Genomic DNA, 16452 nt, shown 5'->3' on the forward strand with positions numbered 1-16452 from the left:
CAAATTCATGGTCCATTTTGGTCAATTTCACAGTAATAGGATTTTAAAAATCGTAAATTTCATGATGTCAGCTATTTAAATCTGAAATTTTATGGTCTTGTAATTGTAGGGATCCTGACCCAAAAAGGAGTTGTGGGGGGGTTACAAGGTTATTGTAGGGGCGGGTTGCAGATTGCTACCCTTACTTCTGTGCTGCTGCTGCGCTGCAGCTGGAGACCAGTGGCTGCCAGCTGGGAGCCCAGCTCTGAAGGCAGAGCCACCAGCAGCAGCGCAGAAGTAAGGATGGCATCAGGGTCGTTCCTACCCATACGCAAAGTACGCCGCTGCGTAGGGCACCAGGAAATTTGGGGCACCAAATTTCCTGGTGCCCAATGCAGCTGCATGCTGCTCCAGCCCGTGCTCTGCCTCTTCCCCATGGCCCCCACCCCAGTCCTGCCTCTTCCCACCCCTGCCCCTGCTCCACCCCGCCTCTTCCCACAGGGAGCTAAAGTCAGCCAGACTGAGGCTCATAAAGTGAATAGCTGAAAGCATCGCTGACGGCTCCTGACTCCATGAGCTAGGTTCTTCCTTCATGTAAGCCAGTGGAGCATCAGAGTTTCACCAGAGATGAATTGGGACTCAATGAGAACTTACCACATAGGAGTACCGCTCCCTTGATTTCCCTTCCCTGCTTACGTTAACTGTCACTACATCGGAAAATATAGAGGGAGCTTCTCCAGTCTGGCATACAATGCTGCGGAAGAGAGAGAGATGGAAAAAGAGAGGAGACACGTGGTCAGAACAGAGCGAGAGCAGAGCTAAGTAAGACTGAGCTTTCCCTTGCAATCCGCCATCATTGCATTATATGCAGCTCCAGTGGGCCTAGTAATGGTGGCAGTGCTAGCACAGACCAGCCACCTGCATTTTTACCACCACATTGTCTACAGGTGCTTTGAGGAGGGTAAGGCAACACTGGTAAAGAACGTCTGCATGCTGTTTACACTGCAGCTGCCACTGCGCTGCCCCCACAATAGTTCTGCAGAGGGATATTTCAAGGAAAAGCTCAGTGGAGGCACAGCCAAAGGCTCAACAAACAATACTGGTCTCACAGATATATGTGGCCTTGTACAGGGATCCCTAGAAGACACTGTTATTTAGCCAGTACTTGCTCTCGCTTTCAGCTGCATAGCAGAGCATGGGCTGAGCTTCTTACTAGTAGTGTCTAGCTATTCCAGCATGAGGGGCAAAATCTAGTTCTTTGTCAATCAGGCACGGAGTTGTTGGTGCCAGGAGACTCTGCCTCAGAGCGTGGGCATTCTGGACTGTCTGACCTGCTGCTCTTCAAGACCTTGGTTCATAGTCTAATATAACCATCTCTGTGGGAAACTGGCTGGCGGAAGGGAGGTTTTGAGGCTTTTGTGGAGGATTTCACAACCAAGGAGGCTGGAGACAATCACCTCAGCTTTCCTCTCAAGCCTGTCTGGAAGTGATAATGGGGAAGGCTAGAAAATAATGAAGTGAGACAGTACTGATGTGACGCGTAATGAAGGTGAAAGGTTTGACAACTCGGGGGAGCAAAGTTCTACATTCAGTCTCTGACCAGGTTCTCCGCAGGCAGCAGCTGTGCACACTTCCCCCACACTGTCCCACCAAAGGGCCTCAGCCCTTCGCTGGGAGTCTCCTTGGCCCATTCAGTCTTTGGTGGAGACTGCCAAGGAGTGGCCAGTTAGTGCCTATTGTATGGGTGGGGTTGTGTGTCATGTAGACACTGGGAAGCAAAACTGAGACCCCCACCAAACTTGTCTCATTAGGTTGAAAAGCAGCTCAATGCTGGTAACTATCAGTCCCCACTATGGGTGCATGCATGCATAACTGAATGGGTCACTATCAATGTCACCCGGCCAGCCATTTCCCCATCACAGGGGCGGGGGGTGGGGGGGGAATTGGCTAACTGAAAAAGGGAAAAAATAAACAATCCGTAAGCACAGTCTCCTGCTTTTCAATGGCTCAGCCTGAATTACTCACGCCTCAGAGACCATGTATCTGTCCCAGAGTGGTGCACATCTCACACTCCCTATCTTGACAGCATTAACGACATCACTGAACCTACGGCCCAGGTTCCTTCCTCTTATTGTGAGCAGAGTTCCTCCTTCCAGGGGCCCGCTCAGGGGCTCAATCTGCCAAGGAGCCAAAGGAAAGGGGGAATGGGTTAAAACAGAACTGCAGAAAAACCTTTTTGATTTGATTCCCAAGTAATGTCTGTTCGTGTGTGTGTGTACACTCCGTTTAATCTGATTCTGTCCTGCCTCTCATGCTCCAGCTTCACATGCATGGGCCACCTCCTCAGCGTGCTCTTCCTGCAGGAGCTTTGTCAACAAAAAGGCCTTACAATTCTCGGGTGACTCTGGTGCCCTCTGTGGGCACAGAGATCACTGCATCTGCCATTGAAAATGCAGCCACCTCTGGAGAGAAACACAGCAACTCTGCACAACAATTTAGGAGACAGAGTGGAGCAGCAGAATCTTCTGAGACTGTTAGTTCTTTGGGGCAAGGACCATCTCATCATTATGTGTGTGGACAATGCCTAGCACAGTGGAGTCCTGACCTTTGACTGGAGGCCTCTAGGCTCAACAAATAAAAAAACAAATAAATAACGAGGTGGACATTGGCCAGGGCACAAGTACCCCTCCCCTAATATCGTGCTGGGGCACTGGTCCCTTGAATCAGTCAGAGAGCAGACTGCCTCCTACTGAATTACTTTGTCGCATCTGAATATTACACCCTGCTTAGTTGGGATGGGACCATTGCAAACAGCGTAAATGCTGCAGGCTGTCATGTTATTTTACTGCATATCCATGGGAGATTTGCTTTGTTACTGTCTGTTTTGCAGTGGGCCACTTGGCTGCTTTGATTTTGTTATTCATCTGGTCTAGTTAAATATGCTGCCCTTAGAAAAGGCCCTTTACATTTAACAAACTTATCAACAAATAAAGCCAGCAAAAGCTGCCTTGTAACATCAGCCTTTCTCAGAGTGTATTTGGAGAGGTTGCAGCTTGCCACTCACTGTAGCTGCTGCCAACACAACATGACGTAAGCCAGGGGGTGGAAGGTCAAGAACGGAGGCTCCGTCTTCTGCCAAGCTGGTTACGGCTGATAATGTTCCACTACTATGCTCAGTGCCCCTTCCCTATACAGTTGTTCTCCTTCTCCTGAGGATGACTCTGTAAACACTACAGCAAAGCTGGCATGTTTTTGTGATGGAGGATTTAGATTCAATGCCCAGTGTCTGCTAAGGAAATAGCATCACAATCCCGTGACAACCTGAATTCTTGTGGTTTGTTTCCATTATTTTTTTGGCAAGGAGTTGATAATATTTTATATGCAGGCGGGGGGAGGCTCATCAGAGAACATTCCCTTCCCACTGTTGGGCCTGTGATAGTGACAAGATGGAATTGGCTATGGGAAACACAAAATACACACACACACAATGTTACAGCACTCAGCTTATGAGCGGATAGCTGTATGCTCGTCCCTGCTTTGGTGGGTTCATTAGCTGTTTTCCATAGGATCTTTGCTCTCCAGATTTTTGCCCATTCCCATGAAGTTGATCCTGGTATTTTCCGAATACACACTCTTCTCTGGGACTCTGCATCTGGAGTGGAAGTTGGTGGCTAGTCCCCTATCTCTAATCAAAACCCAGGATTCCAGAACATCCCAGAGCAGTGGGAAAGTTGGGATCCAGATCTAGACTTTGGACCATCTCTAAAACACACTGACATAAAGTTCACTCAGACACTGTGAACCTCACTATAGCTTCAGGGCATGTGTGGATGGAGTTTTGGGTCCAGGTTATTATTTTATCTGTACCCATTCTAATGACTATTCCTAGCTAATGAATCTTCTGATTGATTCTGAAAAATCACTCAGCATGAATCTATTTGATTTTCCCATCTCCCCAAAACAACACATGGCTTTGGAGAGTCTGACAAGCTCTGTACCTAGATATCATCTGCAGCTAGTCTGGAGTTTTCAGGTGAATGGGCAGCATAACAAATTGGTGAACAGAACGGTGCCAGTCTTGAGGATTTCTCAGTTGTCCCGACTGAATGACTGGTAGTAGATGCTACACCTGTGACCCTCCCCTTGGTTTTGAAACTCAGGGCTGTGTTGTTTGTTACATTATATGGAGTGATGCTGACCAACAGAATGCGCTCTCTGCTGCATTCAAGTCTTACCTTCCTAATCTCCGGAGCAGGACACATGACTGGGATCTGTGGGGATTCAGTGTTTAGTCTGCAAATGGAGCTGCTCTCACTCCAGATGCATCGGTGCCCCATGTCCTCTCTCCCCAGGCACTGAGAACAGTCTGTGCTTCCAGTTGCACAGTTATAGACCTCCACTAAACCACAAGAGACAAAAGCGAGTGTGAGTTCCCAAGCCTGGGTCTTTCATGACTGTGCTTAGCTTTATACAATCAAACACCAAACCAAATATATATATTAACCCATACAGCATATGAAATCCAACAGGCAAGGAGGACGGTTTGCACATAGAGGAAGCTGAAGGGGCCTTGGCTGCGATCCTAAGGATTTCCCAGAAGTACTGGGCATTCATTCCCACTAAAATATGATTTAGCATTAAAAAAACAACCCTTTTGTCAGTTTATGTTACATTTTTCTAATTCTCGGTATCCACATGGGAAGCAGCTCGGTACAGCTGACTCCATCCTGCTGCAAAGCAATCCTATTGCTTCCATTTTCTGTGACAAAAATCTAATGGTTACAATGCTCTGTACAATGTTTACAGTCCCCTTCCTTCCCTTTAGCAGCTATGAGCATTCTTGACTCACTGCTCCCATTAGGTCTGCTTGTCTCTGCTTCCTAATGATTTTCCTACAGTGCTTTCACCTCTTTATTAGCTGATGCCCGGGTTACGTAACCTTCTCAACCCTCAGGCCCTTAGTTGTTGAAATGTGGGTACCCTATGAATCAACAGTTAGACATGTTCAGGAAACATTATTTTCACTTCCCCATTCCCTCCAACACACACATGTTTGCAGGAATGTGTAAAACAGAAATAATCATACTCAGGAATGGCACTTCTCTTGCACTGTTCACCAGGGGGAATCTCAAAGAACTTTATCACACAATTAACAAATCCCCCCAAGCCTTCATATGCAGATCCATCACCCCTTTACAGAGGGGGAAACTGAGGCACCAAAAGGCTACATTTTCAAAAGTGCCCACTGATTTTGAGTTCCTCTGCTTTGGAGCACCCTACTTGAAAGATGTAGGGCCTGGTTCCAGGGGCATGCATAGCTCTTACTGACTTCAGCTGGAATTGTGTATGCTCAGCATGTCGCCAGATCAAACCTTGGCTGTCTCAAACTGAACACCCTGAAATGGAGACCTCTAAAATGTATGAACCTTTTTGAAAACATTGGCCCTTGTAACCTGCCTAAAGTCACAGAGCAAGTCAGAGGTGAGACAAGAAGAGAACCTAAGAATCTTATCTCCCTGCTCCAAGCACTTAATCAAACTGTTGTCAATTTTTTGTCTGGGGTTCAATGCCCTTTCCCAGCTCCCCACATAACGCAATAATCCACCTATGCTTAGGGTATTGAGTCTTCACAATTATGCATGAAAATCTCCTATTTTCCATGCAAGAATTGCTGGTTTAGCTCCCTGACTTAGTGTGTTACACTGGGTACTATTAATACTAAGGTAATGGGCTTACAGGTGATATTTGATATTTTCGGAGATTGAAACATGGTTTAGAATAAAGACTGATAAAGAAAGGTGGGGAAAATGAGCGAGAGTGGGGAAAATCAAAAGTAGCTTGACCTATGCCAATAGAGGAGTTTTACTGTTGTATAACTGGCCCCATACATTTTGGTCTTGGTCTGCAATTGCTTTTGTAAACCTCTCTGTAGTTTCAAATGTACCAATCTGACTAAGGTAGAGTGGAACCAGAGAAGTTGGTAGAGAGGTTGATTCAAGTTATGCAAACTTGAATCCAAACTTGGGCCACATAAACTAATAACTCCTCCATGCAACTATGGGTGTGGATTCAATGCTCTTTGATGAACTCTGTGATTTAAGAGGCTACAGGTGTTCCCCTCTCTGTCTTTTCTGATCACAACACCACTCATCTTGAGACTCAAGTATCCTCTATTATGAAGAGAAGTGACCCCAGCCCAGTGCCCCTTTCCCTCTGATACTCACCACCTAGATTAGTTCAAGAAATTAAAGTGCCTTCATCCTGATCCCCTTCAGCAGTACTTCTCTGCCCCTGGGAACCTCTCACTCAATGTTTTCCCCACTGCCTGATTCCCTTGCAAGATGCCTCCTTCCACCCTGCCATACCCTACCAGGAAACCTGTCTGTCTGGGCTTATAATAGATGTGTTTCAGTGTTTCTCAGCCTAGTCAGGATCTTCTCACTATAGCTCATGCTAACGGCCTGATTCTCCTCTCACACCAATGTAAATTAGAAGCAACTCTAATGAAGTCATTGGAGTCACAGTGATGTAAAGCTGGTGTAAGTGAGAGGAGAACTTGCCTCATAGATGCGACATGCAACATTAACACAGGTTTAGCTGGAGAGTTCAAAGCATGGCAAAGGCAGAGAGGCAGGACAGAGGAGGCGGTCAGCATGTGAACAATAAGTCTTGGCAGGCCAGTCTACTGAGCTTGTTCTGCACTAATCTAGGGGCCTGTCTACATATGGGGTAATGCACACTGCTGGGGGACGTGTGATTTCTAAAACGCACTAAACAGGCTGTGCATTAATTGGCCCATGTAGACCCTGCAGGTACATGCTAAAAGCTCCTTAGTGTGCTTTAACGTAATCCTGTTTCAGTGCTACATTAAAGCTCTCTAGGGAACTTTTAGTGCGCACCAGCAGGGTCTACATGGACCAATTAATGTGCAACATGTTAGTGCACTTTAGAAACCAGACCCCTGTGGTGCGCATTACACCACCGAGTAGACAAGCTGCTAGAGTCGGGCTCCACTACTCCCCCCACTGCTTTGGGTACGCTTTTAATCTGACTTCTTTGCTCCTTGTTTAGTTTGCTGATGCAGCAAGGAGCTTTTCAAAGAACCCTTGTATTTTTCCCAGAGATACAGCGTGGGTCTGGGGGAATTATGTTTATACATTCTATTCCTTCTCAAGATTTTTTTAAAAGTGAATTTTTAAAATGCATTAAATGTTGATCCCAGTTCCCATAAAAGCTTCTGCAAGGGCCCTCCCCTATCTATGCTTATCTCCTTTGAGCTAAATTCCTTCACTGACCCTAGGAGACACTTCACATTTTCTGTTGAGATCTATTATTTCAGAATGTTCTGTTCTATACACTACTGACAAGCAAGCAGTCTAAACTGAGGTGTTAGTCTGAGGGTGATCTTGTGTGTGTGTGCAAGATTTATGTCTATGGCTTTGTATGCATGTTTGTCTGGGGGGTATAAATGTATCTGACATGTGGTCTGTGTGCACACATGCTCGTGCATGTTAAGCTGTGTGTATAAGATTTGTGTGAGTTGTGTGCATGCATCTGATACTCAGAGCACTCTCTCTCTCGTGACTCTAGTGTTTTGTTAGTTTTCTAGGAGCCTTTAACCTAACTAAATTAAAGTAGAGTGAAAAACGTCTTCAGCCCAAACCTGTCATCATCTGTGGACTGTCAATGAATCTGTCTGGCTTATCCTTCAGCTGAAGGTTTACCGGGAAGATATGGCTTTTTTCTGATGTGTGGAGCTGCATGAAGAAAGAAATGAACATGTTCTAATGAAATTTACTAAAATAGCAGATTACCCCCTAAACACACACACACGAGATGACTAACATCCTTCATTATAACAGTGCTCATATACTTTATAGTATTGTTTCTCAGAATGAAAGGCTCCAATCTTTAATAAAGGAAGCAGGGGAAAAGGGAAGGAGGGGTATTTTTTCTGTCCTCCTTAATTATTTTCACGGAGACCTCAGCAAAAGCAGAACCATCCATTGTGGAGGTATTATTTAACACAGGGGCCTGTATCTGCTGATCTCTAAGTGGAAATGAGTAAGAAAATGTAGCAGGCTGCCCTGTCTACATATTTTAAAATGTTCCACCAAAATATATGACTAAGGGAAAAGTTTTCCCTCAACCTTCTTTTTAAAATGTTTCCATCAGAACCCTGTTCTGCAGGGGTAGCACCTAACTCTATAGTGACACTACGGGAACTTGAATATTTTGGAGACATTACTAACGGATACTGAGATCAATGTATGTAAATAAGGGATTATTCTTCAGGCTACAGCTACAGCATCTTTTTCTTCACGGTTATTATAAATTCCCCACCATCCCCATAGCTGATACAGTCTCTCCACAAATCTCTGACATATGTTCAGCGGATACAGGGCGAAAGCCTGCTCCCACTGAGGCTAAGGGGATTTTTGCCATGGACTGCAGTGGGGGCATGATTAGGCCTTGTAAAGGCTCAATTCTGCAAGATGTTGAGGGTCCTCATCTCTAATGAACACCTGACACCAACAGGAGTTGAGGGGACTCAGCACCTTGCAAGATTGAGCCCCAAGTGACAAAATGCTCTTTCCTGCAATACTGAGCATTGCCTATGGGCAGATTAGAAGCAACAGGATTAGATGAACCCTGTAATAGGAACTCTCTAAACGAGGCCAGTGAAGTGTATTGGGACATGCTGGGAACTAATGTACTAACGCGGAGACTGGGTGGGGTGAGAGCTGTTAGACAGCCCCATGGGATAATGCAGAGAAGACAGGAAGCAGAGTGCCTGTGACTTTGGAATGCTCTCCCCAGCCATCAGCATATGCAAAGAGCACTCTGGGGCATCTTTCTGGCAATGCTAAAAGCCGCTTTGTTTCCTTTCCAGTTCCGCATTGTTTGCGGGGGAGGGGTGTTTTATTTGTTGTATGTTAGGGAGCTGGAGGGGTGAGATGGGCTCTATCCAAATGCCCCTGTTTGCAGACCCTCTGCCCAGATACTTACCAGGACACCGCTGCACTGAACGGTGGAGGTGTTCACCCATCTGGCTTCAAACGTCCTGTCAGTTCCAAAATGACATTCCAGAACAGTATCCTAGAAACAAGAGGAGAGAGTTTTTGCAACAATATACTTTTCTATTTTTTCCACCAGAATCAGAGATGAATGGAGCTGCAGGGCTTGATTCTGACCTCTTTCTCCTGTGAACATCAGAAGCAACTCTATAGATCAGTGGAGTTACCAATGGGATAACTTACTCAGAGATTGGAATAGGACCCAAAGGTTTGAATTTTGGGATTACAGATCCTGATTAACCCTGGTTAATCATAAATAACAAAGGGAGTAACCACTTAATCGCCACCATGTTAAACATCACACAAGGGACAGATCCTGGCCCCTGTCTGCTACAGGAAAGCTGCTCTGGCAGGACAACTGAAGATTTCCCTTGGACTGAGGGAATCCACGGCTTGAGTAGGGGTGGGAGGTGGCATGGCCAAAGTGTATAGTACTCTGGAGATCCTCAGCCAGCACAATGACTTGTAGGGGGCTTTTATAAGGGTGGAATTTAGAGTTGCTCTGAGGCTGTTCTAAGTAACAGCAAGAGCCAAACTGGTCTCTAGCTGTCTTGGTTAAGCTGAACTGTAATGTGACCAGTCATCTGGGCTTAAAGCCACTTTTGTCCCCCTAGTGTCAACTGTGCTGAGCAGAGCTATGGTACAGTTAAGGATCTGGCACACAGTATTTTTCAAAAATAAATTTCCCTACACTATGTTACTAATAACAGCAGAGACCAAATTCTGCTCCCGGTCTTCCTAGTGCACACATCCTGTGTGAATAAATCCCGTCTCCGAGGCTCAGTGCAGCACTTTTAATGAGCACTAAATATACCCTAAAAACCACCGCACAGATTTGATAAAACAGCCTGAAACGTGAAAGAAGCTCCTGATTCATGGCAGGAGCCAACTGACTCACACAGCACACGTGCGGCAGCAAGAGCGAGGCTGAAATCCTTTCACTGTTAATCATTACACCAATCTGTAACGCAGGGGTAGGCAACCTATGGCACGTGTGCTAAAGGCGGCACGCGAGCTGATTTTCAGTGGCACTCACACTGCCCGGGTCCTGGCCACCGGTCTGGGGGGCTCTGCATTTTAATTTAATTTTTAATGAAGCTTCTTAAACATTTTAAAAACCTTATTTACTTTACATATAACCATAGTTTAGTTATATATTATAGACTTATAGAAAGAGACCTTCTAAAAACGTTAAAATGTATTACTGGCACGCGAAACCTTAAATTAGAGTGAATAAATGAAGACTCGGCACACCACTTCTGAAAGGTTGCCAACCCCTGCTGTAACGTATGCTCTTTAAACTGATCCATGCCCTCTCCCTCTTTCGTTAACACATTAGCAGTCTCAATAGCAGCAGCAATGGATCTCGCTTCCTGGATCCCCTCTGTGCTGGGAATGATCATGAGTTACAGAGCTTCTCCTGAGAAATGCAGCAGAACTAATCTTGCTCTGCTGCTCCAGGAGGATTTTACAGACTGGAGGAGTGAGGAAATCAAACTGCAAGGTAGTCGTCTGGGCTGCCCTCTGGGAATTGAGGTGCCTCAGTAACCTTCCTGTTTACTCCATTGCTGATCAGGTTACATGTGCTATGTCTTCCTCTTTAGCCACCTTGTGGCTCCACAGAGGAAGCCGGATTTTCTCCCATTTTGCTGACAATACAGGGGCACATCCTTATTTACAAATGCCAGACCTTAGACAGGAAACTGCAACCAAGTTACAGCAGAGAACAGTTTTCTTTGCTGGTGTAATGTACAGAAGAAGGTTTTCCCGAAGCTTTGTTAACATCACAGCCCTACAGCCTGATCCTGCTTGCCTGCAGCCCAAGCCCTTTACGCCTGAAGACATGCCCAAGATCTGCTCATCACTCTGAATAAAAGACAAGATAAGTGGTCATTGGTGTGCACATTTCCCCATTTGGCATCTGCTTTTGTGGTAACTGCGTAGATGAATTAGGCCCACAATTGCACATGAAGGTTTGAGAACCTGACTCAAAACAACACAAGACAGTTTTCCATAAATACCAGCATTTATTATATTTCCCCACCCCTCTGTTATTTCCTCTGTCCCTTCCTGGCTTCTAAAACACATCCCAGAATGCATCACTCTGTGGACACTGCTATGATTTGCATTTGCCCCATGCAACCACCTACATGCCAAAGGATTTCACAGAAAGGGACATCATTTTTTTAAAGTAAAGTTAAAATATATTTCTGTGCCGGTCTGGTTAGTGCGGGGCTTTCTGCCTATATTTCTGGACTTAACTTGGTCTTCATGCTAGCTTTCCCTTTTAACGGTGTTTCTTTCTTTTCCAGAAGCAAGGCCCTGGGGATTGCCCAGCGCACTGCTTGGTGAGCATTCCCTCGTGAGAGCCAGACACCTGCACGCTCACAGGATGGAACATGGAAAACATATCCACCAAAAGTGTGAATTTTATTTCCCCCAAACATTTTGTTCTAGTGGATATTTTACAATGTGCATAAATCCACATACTGCACGCATGCCATGAAAGGTCTGGCATTAACTGTAATAGGTCCCTAGAGAACGTCCGTATGCAAGCTGAATTTTCCCTTTGCTTTTTCTATTTCAACCTACCCACCCAGGTGGCTACTTTTCATGAATGTCCTCTGCTAGTACAGCTAGCTCTGCATTTAATGAAGGTGGAAATGGGTAAGCTGCTTAGGACTAGATTTTAATGGGCGTTAGGTGCCTAAATACCTTTGAGGATCTGGGACTTCACTCCTGTATGGGCAGAGGGTGGCACTCCCTCAGCAGAATCCAGTAGTCTGGCTCTTGGACTTGTTATGTGCCACAGTAGGATCACCTGATTAGCTCATTTGAACCTTTTTGCTTTGCCTACAAATTCAATTACCTTGGAGAAAGCACCATTAGCCAGTGAGATCATGATGTCCTGAGAAGCCCCCGTGGGCATCGGTTCTAGCGAGGCAGGTACAATCCGTGGACAGTCAGTGGTGCTCTGTAATTTAGAAGACAAGAAAACAAAGAAAGGTTAATGGGAAACTTTGCTGAGAACATGTTGAGCATTCTTATCACAGAGACAGAAGGAAACACTGAAAAGTCATGAAAAAGTCCTCTTCAGTCATACCTTAAAGTCAGCCTGAAGCCTACTAAACAAAGTGAAAACACAAGCTGACCCCATGCTGTCGGGGAGACTGCATGGCTCGTAGAACCGGGAATGTGACCCTAACCTTTTACCTCTGGGTCACCAGTTTAAGTCCAACCCAGGAAGGTGGTGACCAAAAATCAATACCATCTGATGGCTGTGTGATAGCAACAAGATGGTCGCCTCAGTCCAGTTCCCAGCAGACAGCTGTCCCCACCACTATCAGCACTAACTGGCACCCTTGCTGGTGATCTCAGTCTAAGACCAAATGGGAATGAAAATTGAACAACTTTCTCGCCTCGTCTTGCAGGGCTGCTTCCCCTTCAGTACCTGTTCAGCGGTTATATAGAGGACTTCCGTCTCCCCGTGACACGGCTGTCAAACTGGGACTCTTCACTTTGCACAGTAAAAAAATTGTTTGTAAATCAAAAGCAAAACCATATGCTCTCATCAGGTGCCACTCTGGGGCTGTAACTACAGTGCCATTATTATAGTCACTTAAGTGCTAGAGGAAAGTGCCAGAGGGACACTCAAAAGATATACTGAACTGTACAATGGCAAAGCTTCCTGCAAGACCCCCTCTTGTCAGCAGAAAGCAAAATGTCTTGTAAATTGCGGTGCACATTTCTATAAGCCCCTGCAGAGATTTCACTTTACAGTGGTCTCCTATGCACATAGGCATTTCAGATGTGTGCGTGCACGTGAGAGAGACAGTGTGAGAGTGTGTGTGTGCATGTGTGAATGAGGGTGGGGGGCTATAAAGGGTTGTAAGAGGCATTAGAGCAGGAGTAGCCAAAGCAGAATCCCTGAATTTAAAGATCCAAGTGAAACTGAAAAATGATTTTTAAAAGTCATCCATCCTGTGTCATCCCCCACTTTTCTTCTCACTTGGTGTGATGGCTCAGAAATTGGTCTGATTCTAAGCCCAGATCTTTATGACAAACCCATCCTGTTCTTTCATGAGATGTAAACTGCACTGCAAACAGAAGCAACAAACTAGGCCAGATTCTTCTCTCCGTTACCCCAGGGGACATCCAGAGTAATGCCTTTGACAATGGAGTCAGCAGAATATTTGATCTGATATGCAGAATAATTTATAACAAAGGGCATGATTCTCTTCTCACTTACCGTAGTTTTACTCCAGTGTAACTCCACAGACTTCAGTGGAGATATTCCTGATTTACACCACTGTGAAATTAGAATCGGGCTGTATAACACTAAGACACACAGCTGAACATTTTCATATTTCTGGAAGCTCTCTGTGCACTGGGAACTCTTAGCACTTAGAGTGCCTCTCCTGGCTCTTCTAAGCATGGCTTCAGGGTCAATGAATTATCTTAAAGTGTTTGTTTGACTGTGGAAACCGTGTTTCAGTTCTTATCAGGACACTGATCTTAATCAAGCACAGTCAGTGCTGCCTCATCATGAAGATTAAATAACAGAGAGAGAGACACACATGGGAGGGGGAGAGAAGTAAAAACAACAAAGAAAAGGGTTTGAGGGAGATTTCAGTCCATAGTCTCCTTGAGTGAAAAGAGTTAAAGTGAATGCAGCTGGGGACTGAAAATTTATGTGAAAGCTCCTATGGTCTTGTGTGTCCTTGCATGTCACAGCAACCAGCTTGGCTTGCCAGATAAATACTCTCACAGGGCTGATTAACTCGTTGTCCCGCAGTCCCTTCTCCTGCTGTTCAACAATGACTGGAAAGGGAACTTTCCAGCTGATTAGCTCATTCGTGGCTGGATCAGGGAGAAGGGCCTGAATTTTTAAAATGCTCCTGTGTGGAGCTGATGTGGCATTTTCTTCTCAGCAGCGATGCCACAGGTGCTTGGTTTTTACATAATGTGGAAAGATTTGTAAATGTTTAATTCAGGGTTTTTCAAACTTCAGTGCACCATGACACCCTTCTGACAACAAAAATTACTACACAACCCCAGGAAGGGGGACTGAAGCCACCCAGGGGCAGTGGGGCCAAAGCCGAAACTTGAGGGCTTCAGCCCTGGGCGGAGGAGGAGGGTCTGTAACCTGAGCCCTGCCGCCCAGGACTGAAGCCAAAGCCTGAGCGCCGCCACCCAGGACTGAAGCCCTTGGGCTTCGGCTTCAGCCCTACGTGGTAGAGCTTGGACTTTGGCTTCAGCCCTGGGCTCAAGCAAGCCTAACGCCAGCCCTGGTGGCCCCATTAAAATGGGGTCACGACCCACTCTGGGGTCCCAACCCACAGTTTGAGAACCGCTGGTTTAATTATTTCTGCTCAGGTTGCAGTTCTGAGGGCCTCATTCTCAGGCCTGAACAGTGCCTTGCTTTGCAAGAAATTCTATTAAAATCAACAGGAACCTGAGTAAGAATTAGTCCCCTAGTTATCAGCAATTCCAAGGGGGCAGAATTAGAGATGTGCCTGAACCGGACAGAAGATCTAAATCTACTTGAACTCTGGGGAACTAAGGATCCAGATATGAGCTTGCTGCAGGCCTAATTCTAGTCTCCATGCAGTTACCCATGTCAGATAGGATAACACTTCCTCAGCTCCTTTGGTTTTGATACAATAAAAGTGTGGCGGAAGCCAGAGTGTGGGAAAGACTTGGTGAAATCTTCACCAAGTGTCTTAACAAACCTCAGTGAGTTCCAGGTCCATCACGATAATTTTGTACCTTAATCTAGAAATTAACGATTAATAAATAACAATAATGATAGTAAGACAAGTGTATTTGTTTTGTTCCCTACAGTTTAGGACAACAATCTACCCTGCGCACCCTTCTGACCATGTTATTCCACTCTCTTTAGATTCCTCCACTACCTTCCTCTCCTCCATTTCATCAAATTCAAGCTTCTCGTCCTGATCTTCAAGGCTCTGTATAATGTCCCCTCAGGAATTCTCTGCCTTCATCCCCTGCTCACTCATCATGGCCAACTAGACATCAGCTTGTGAAAAAGGGTTTTGGTTTTGCAAAAAGCAAAAGCAAACCCAGATGTGGTTTGGATCTGGGTCCCATTTTATCTGATGCACCAAAATGTCAGAGGTTCTGGCATTGGCATCTCTTAACAATACTTTCCAATCAGTGGCTCATGAGCCCTGCAAGGCTGTTGAAGAGCAACCCATAAGAGGGATTTCCTGCTCTCCGTTTCTGAGCAAGTGAAATACTGGATGGTAACAAACATGGAGGCAGGAGAAAAATAGACATAAGGACTCAAAGGGAGTCTGTTCCCAAAATATCAATCAAAAGGAAAAAATAAAAAAGATGACCAATTTCTTTCTGGATGTGGTTTGGCAGAGCCACCACTGCTATTCAACTTCAAATTCATCCCAAGCCACAGAAAACAAAATTATCACTTCTCTGCAAACTAATGCCTGCTCTCCTTGTGTCAAGAAGCAACTACTCTCATGTCAATGAACAAGTTTCAGTTAGGGTTACCATACATCCGGATTATCTCGGACATGTCTGGATCTGGGGGTTTTAAATAGCCATCCGGGAGGACTTTGTAAAAATCTAAAAAGGTCCGGGATTTCCCTCCCAATGCAGAGCGTGACGCGACTGACAGACTGGCCGGGCCAGATTGAGCCGCTCGCATTGGGGCCTCCAGCAGCCAGAGCCCCGCCCCTATTCCCCCCGCCCCTGCAACCTCAGCGTGCCGTGCCGGCAGCGCTCTGGGGGGGGCGAGGCTGTGTGCTCCGCGGAGAAGCGTGGCAGCGTGTCTGCAGCAGCGTGTCTGGCTCCACGTGGAGCCAGACACGCTGGCCTGAGTGGCATGGTAAGGAGGCTGGGGGGTTGGAGAAGGGGCAGGAGGTCCCGGGGGGCAGTCAGGGGACATGGAGCAAGGGGGTTTGGATGGGTCGGGGGTTCTGGGCAGGGGCGGCTCTAGACACCAGCAAAGCAAGCACGTGCTTGGGGCAGCCCATTTGCAGGGGCGGCAGAGATCCAGCATGGGAGTTGAGAACCAACAGGGGGCCCTGGGAGCTGTAGTTCCTTGCTTAGCTCCCTGCCTATAGAGCCAGCCCTGGAGCAGGGAAAGAACTACATTTCCCAGCATTCCCTTGGTCACTACCAACAGGAAAGGGGGAGGGAGTGAGGAAGCTGAGACCTCATGCTGCAGCCTGCTATGAATGGAGAGCTGCGCTGTGAGTAGGGATTCCATATTTTAACATTCAAAAAATAGGACACTCCACGGGGAGGGAGGGTAGCCCCACCCTGCCCCCATCCACTCCCTCCGACTGCCCCCCACAGAAACCCCGACCCATCCAACCCCCCTGCTCCCTGTCCCCTGATCACCCCCTCCCGG

At 46.3% G+C, this 16452-nt stretch overlaps 1 protein-coding gene across 1 annotated transcript in view; it reads right to left on the reverse strand.

Moving 5' to 3' along the window:
- The window catches only part of PLXND1 (plexin D1), a 130202-nt gene that overhangs the window by 62761 nt on the left and 50989 nt on the right, over window positions 1-16452 (reverse strand). The window contains exons 9-14 of the mRNA XM_026650260.2: window positions 11926-12030; window positions 8989-9078; window positions 7643-7736; window positions 4215-4378; window positions 2005-2156; window positions 634-733 (exon numbers count right to left, since the gene is read on the reverse strand). Coding sequence (XP_026506045.1) covers window positions 634-733; window positions 2005-2156; window positions 4215-4378; window positions 7643-7736; window positions 8989-9078; window positions 11926-12030 — 705 coding nt within the window. The remainder of the gene's footprint in view (window positions 1-633; window positions 734-2004; window positions 2157-4214; window positions 4379-7642; window positions 7737-8988; window positions 9079-11925; window positions 12031-16452) is intronic.

Source organism: Terrapene carolina, unplaced genomic scaffold (assembly GCF_002925995.2).
Source record: "Terrapene carolina triunguis isolate 2854851 unplaced genomic scaffold, T_m_triunguis-2.0 Scaffold89, whole genome shotgun sequence".
Classification (NCBI taxonomy): Eukaryota; Metazoa; Chordata; order Testudines; family Emydidae; genus Terrapene; species Terrapene triunguis.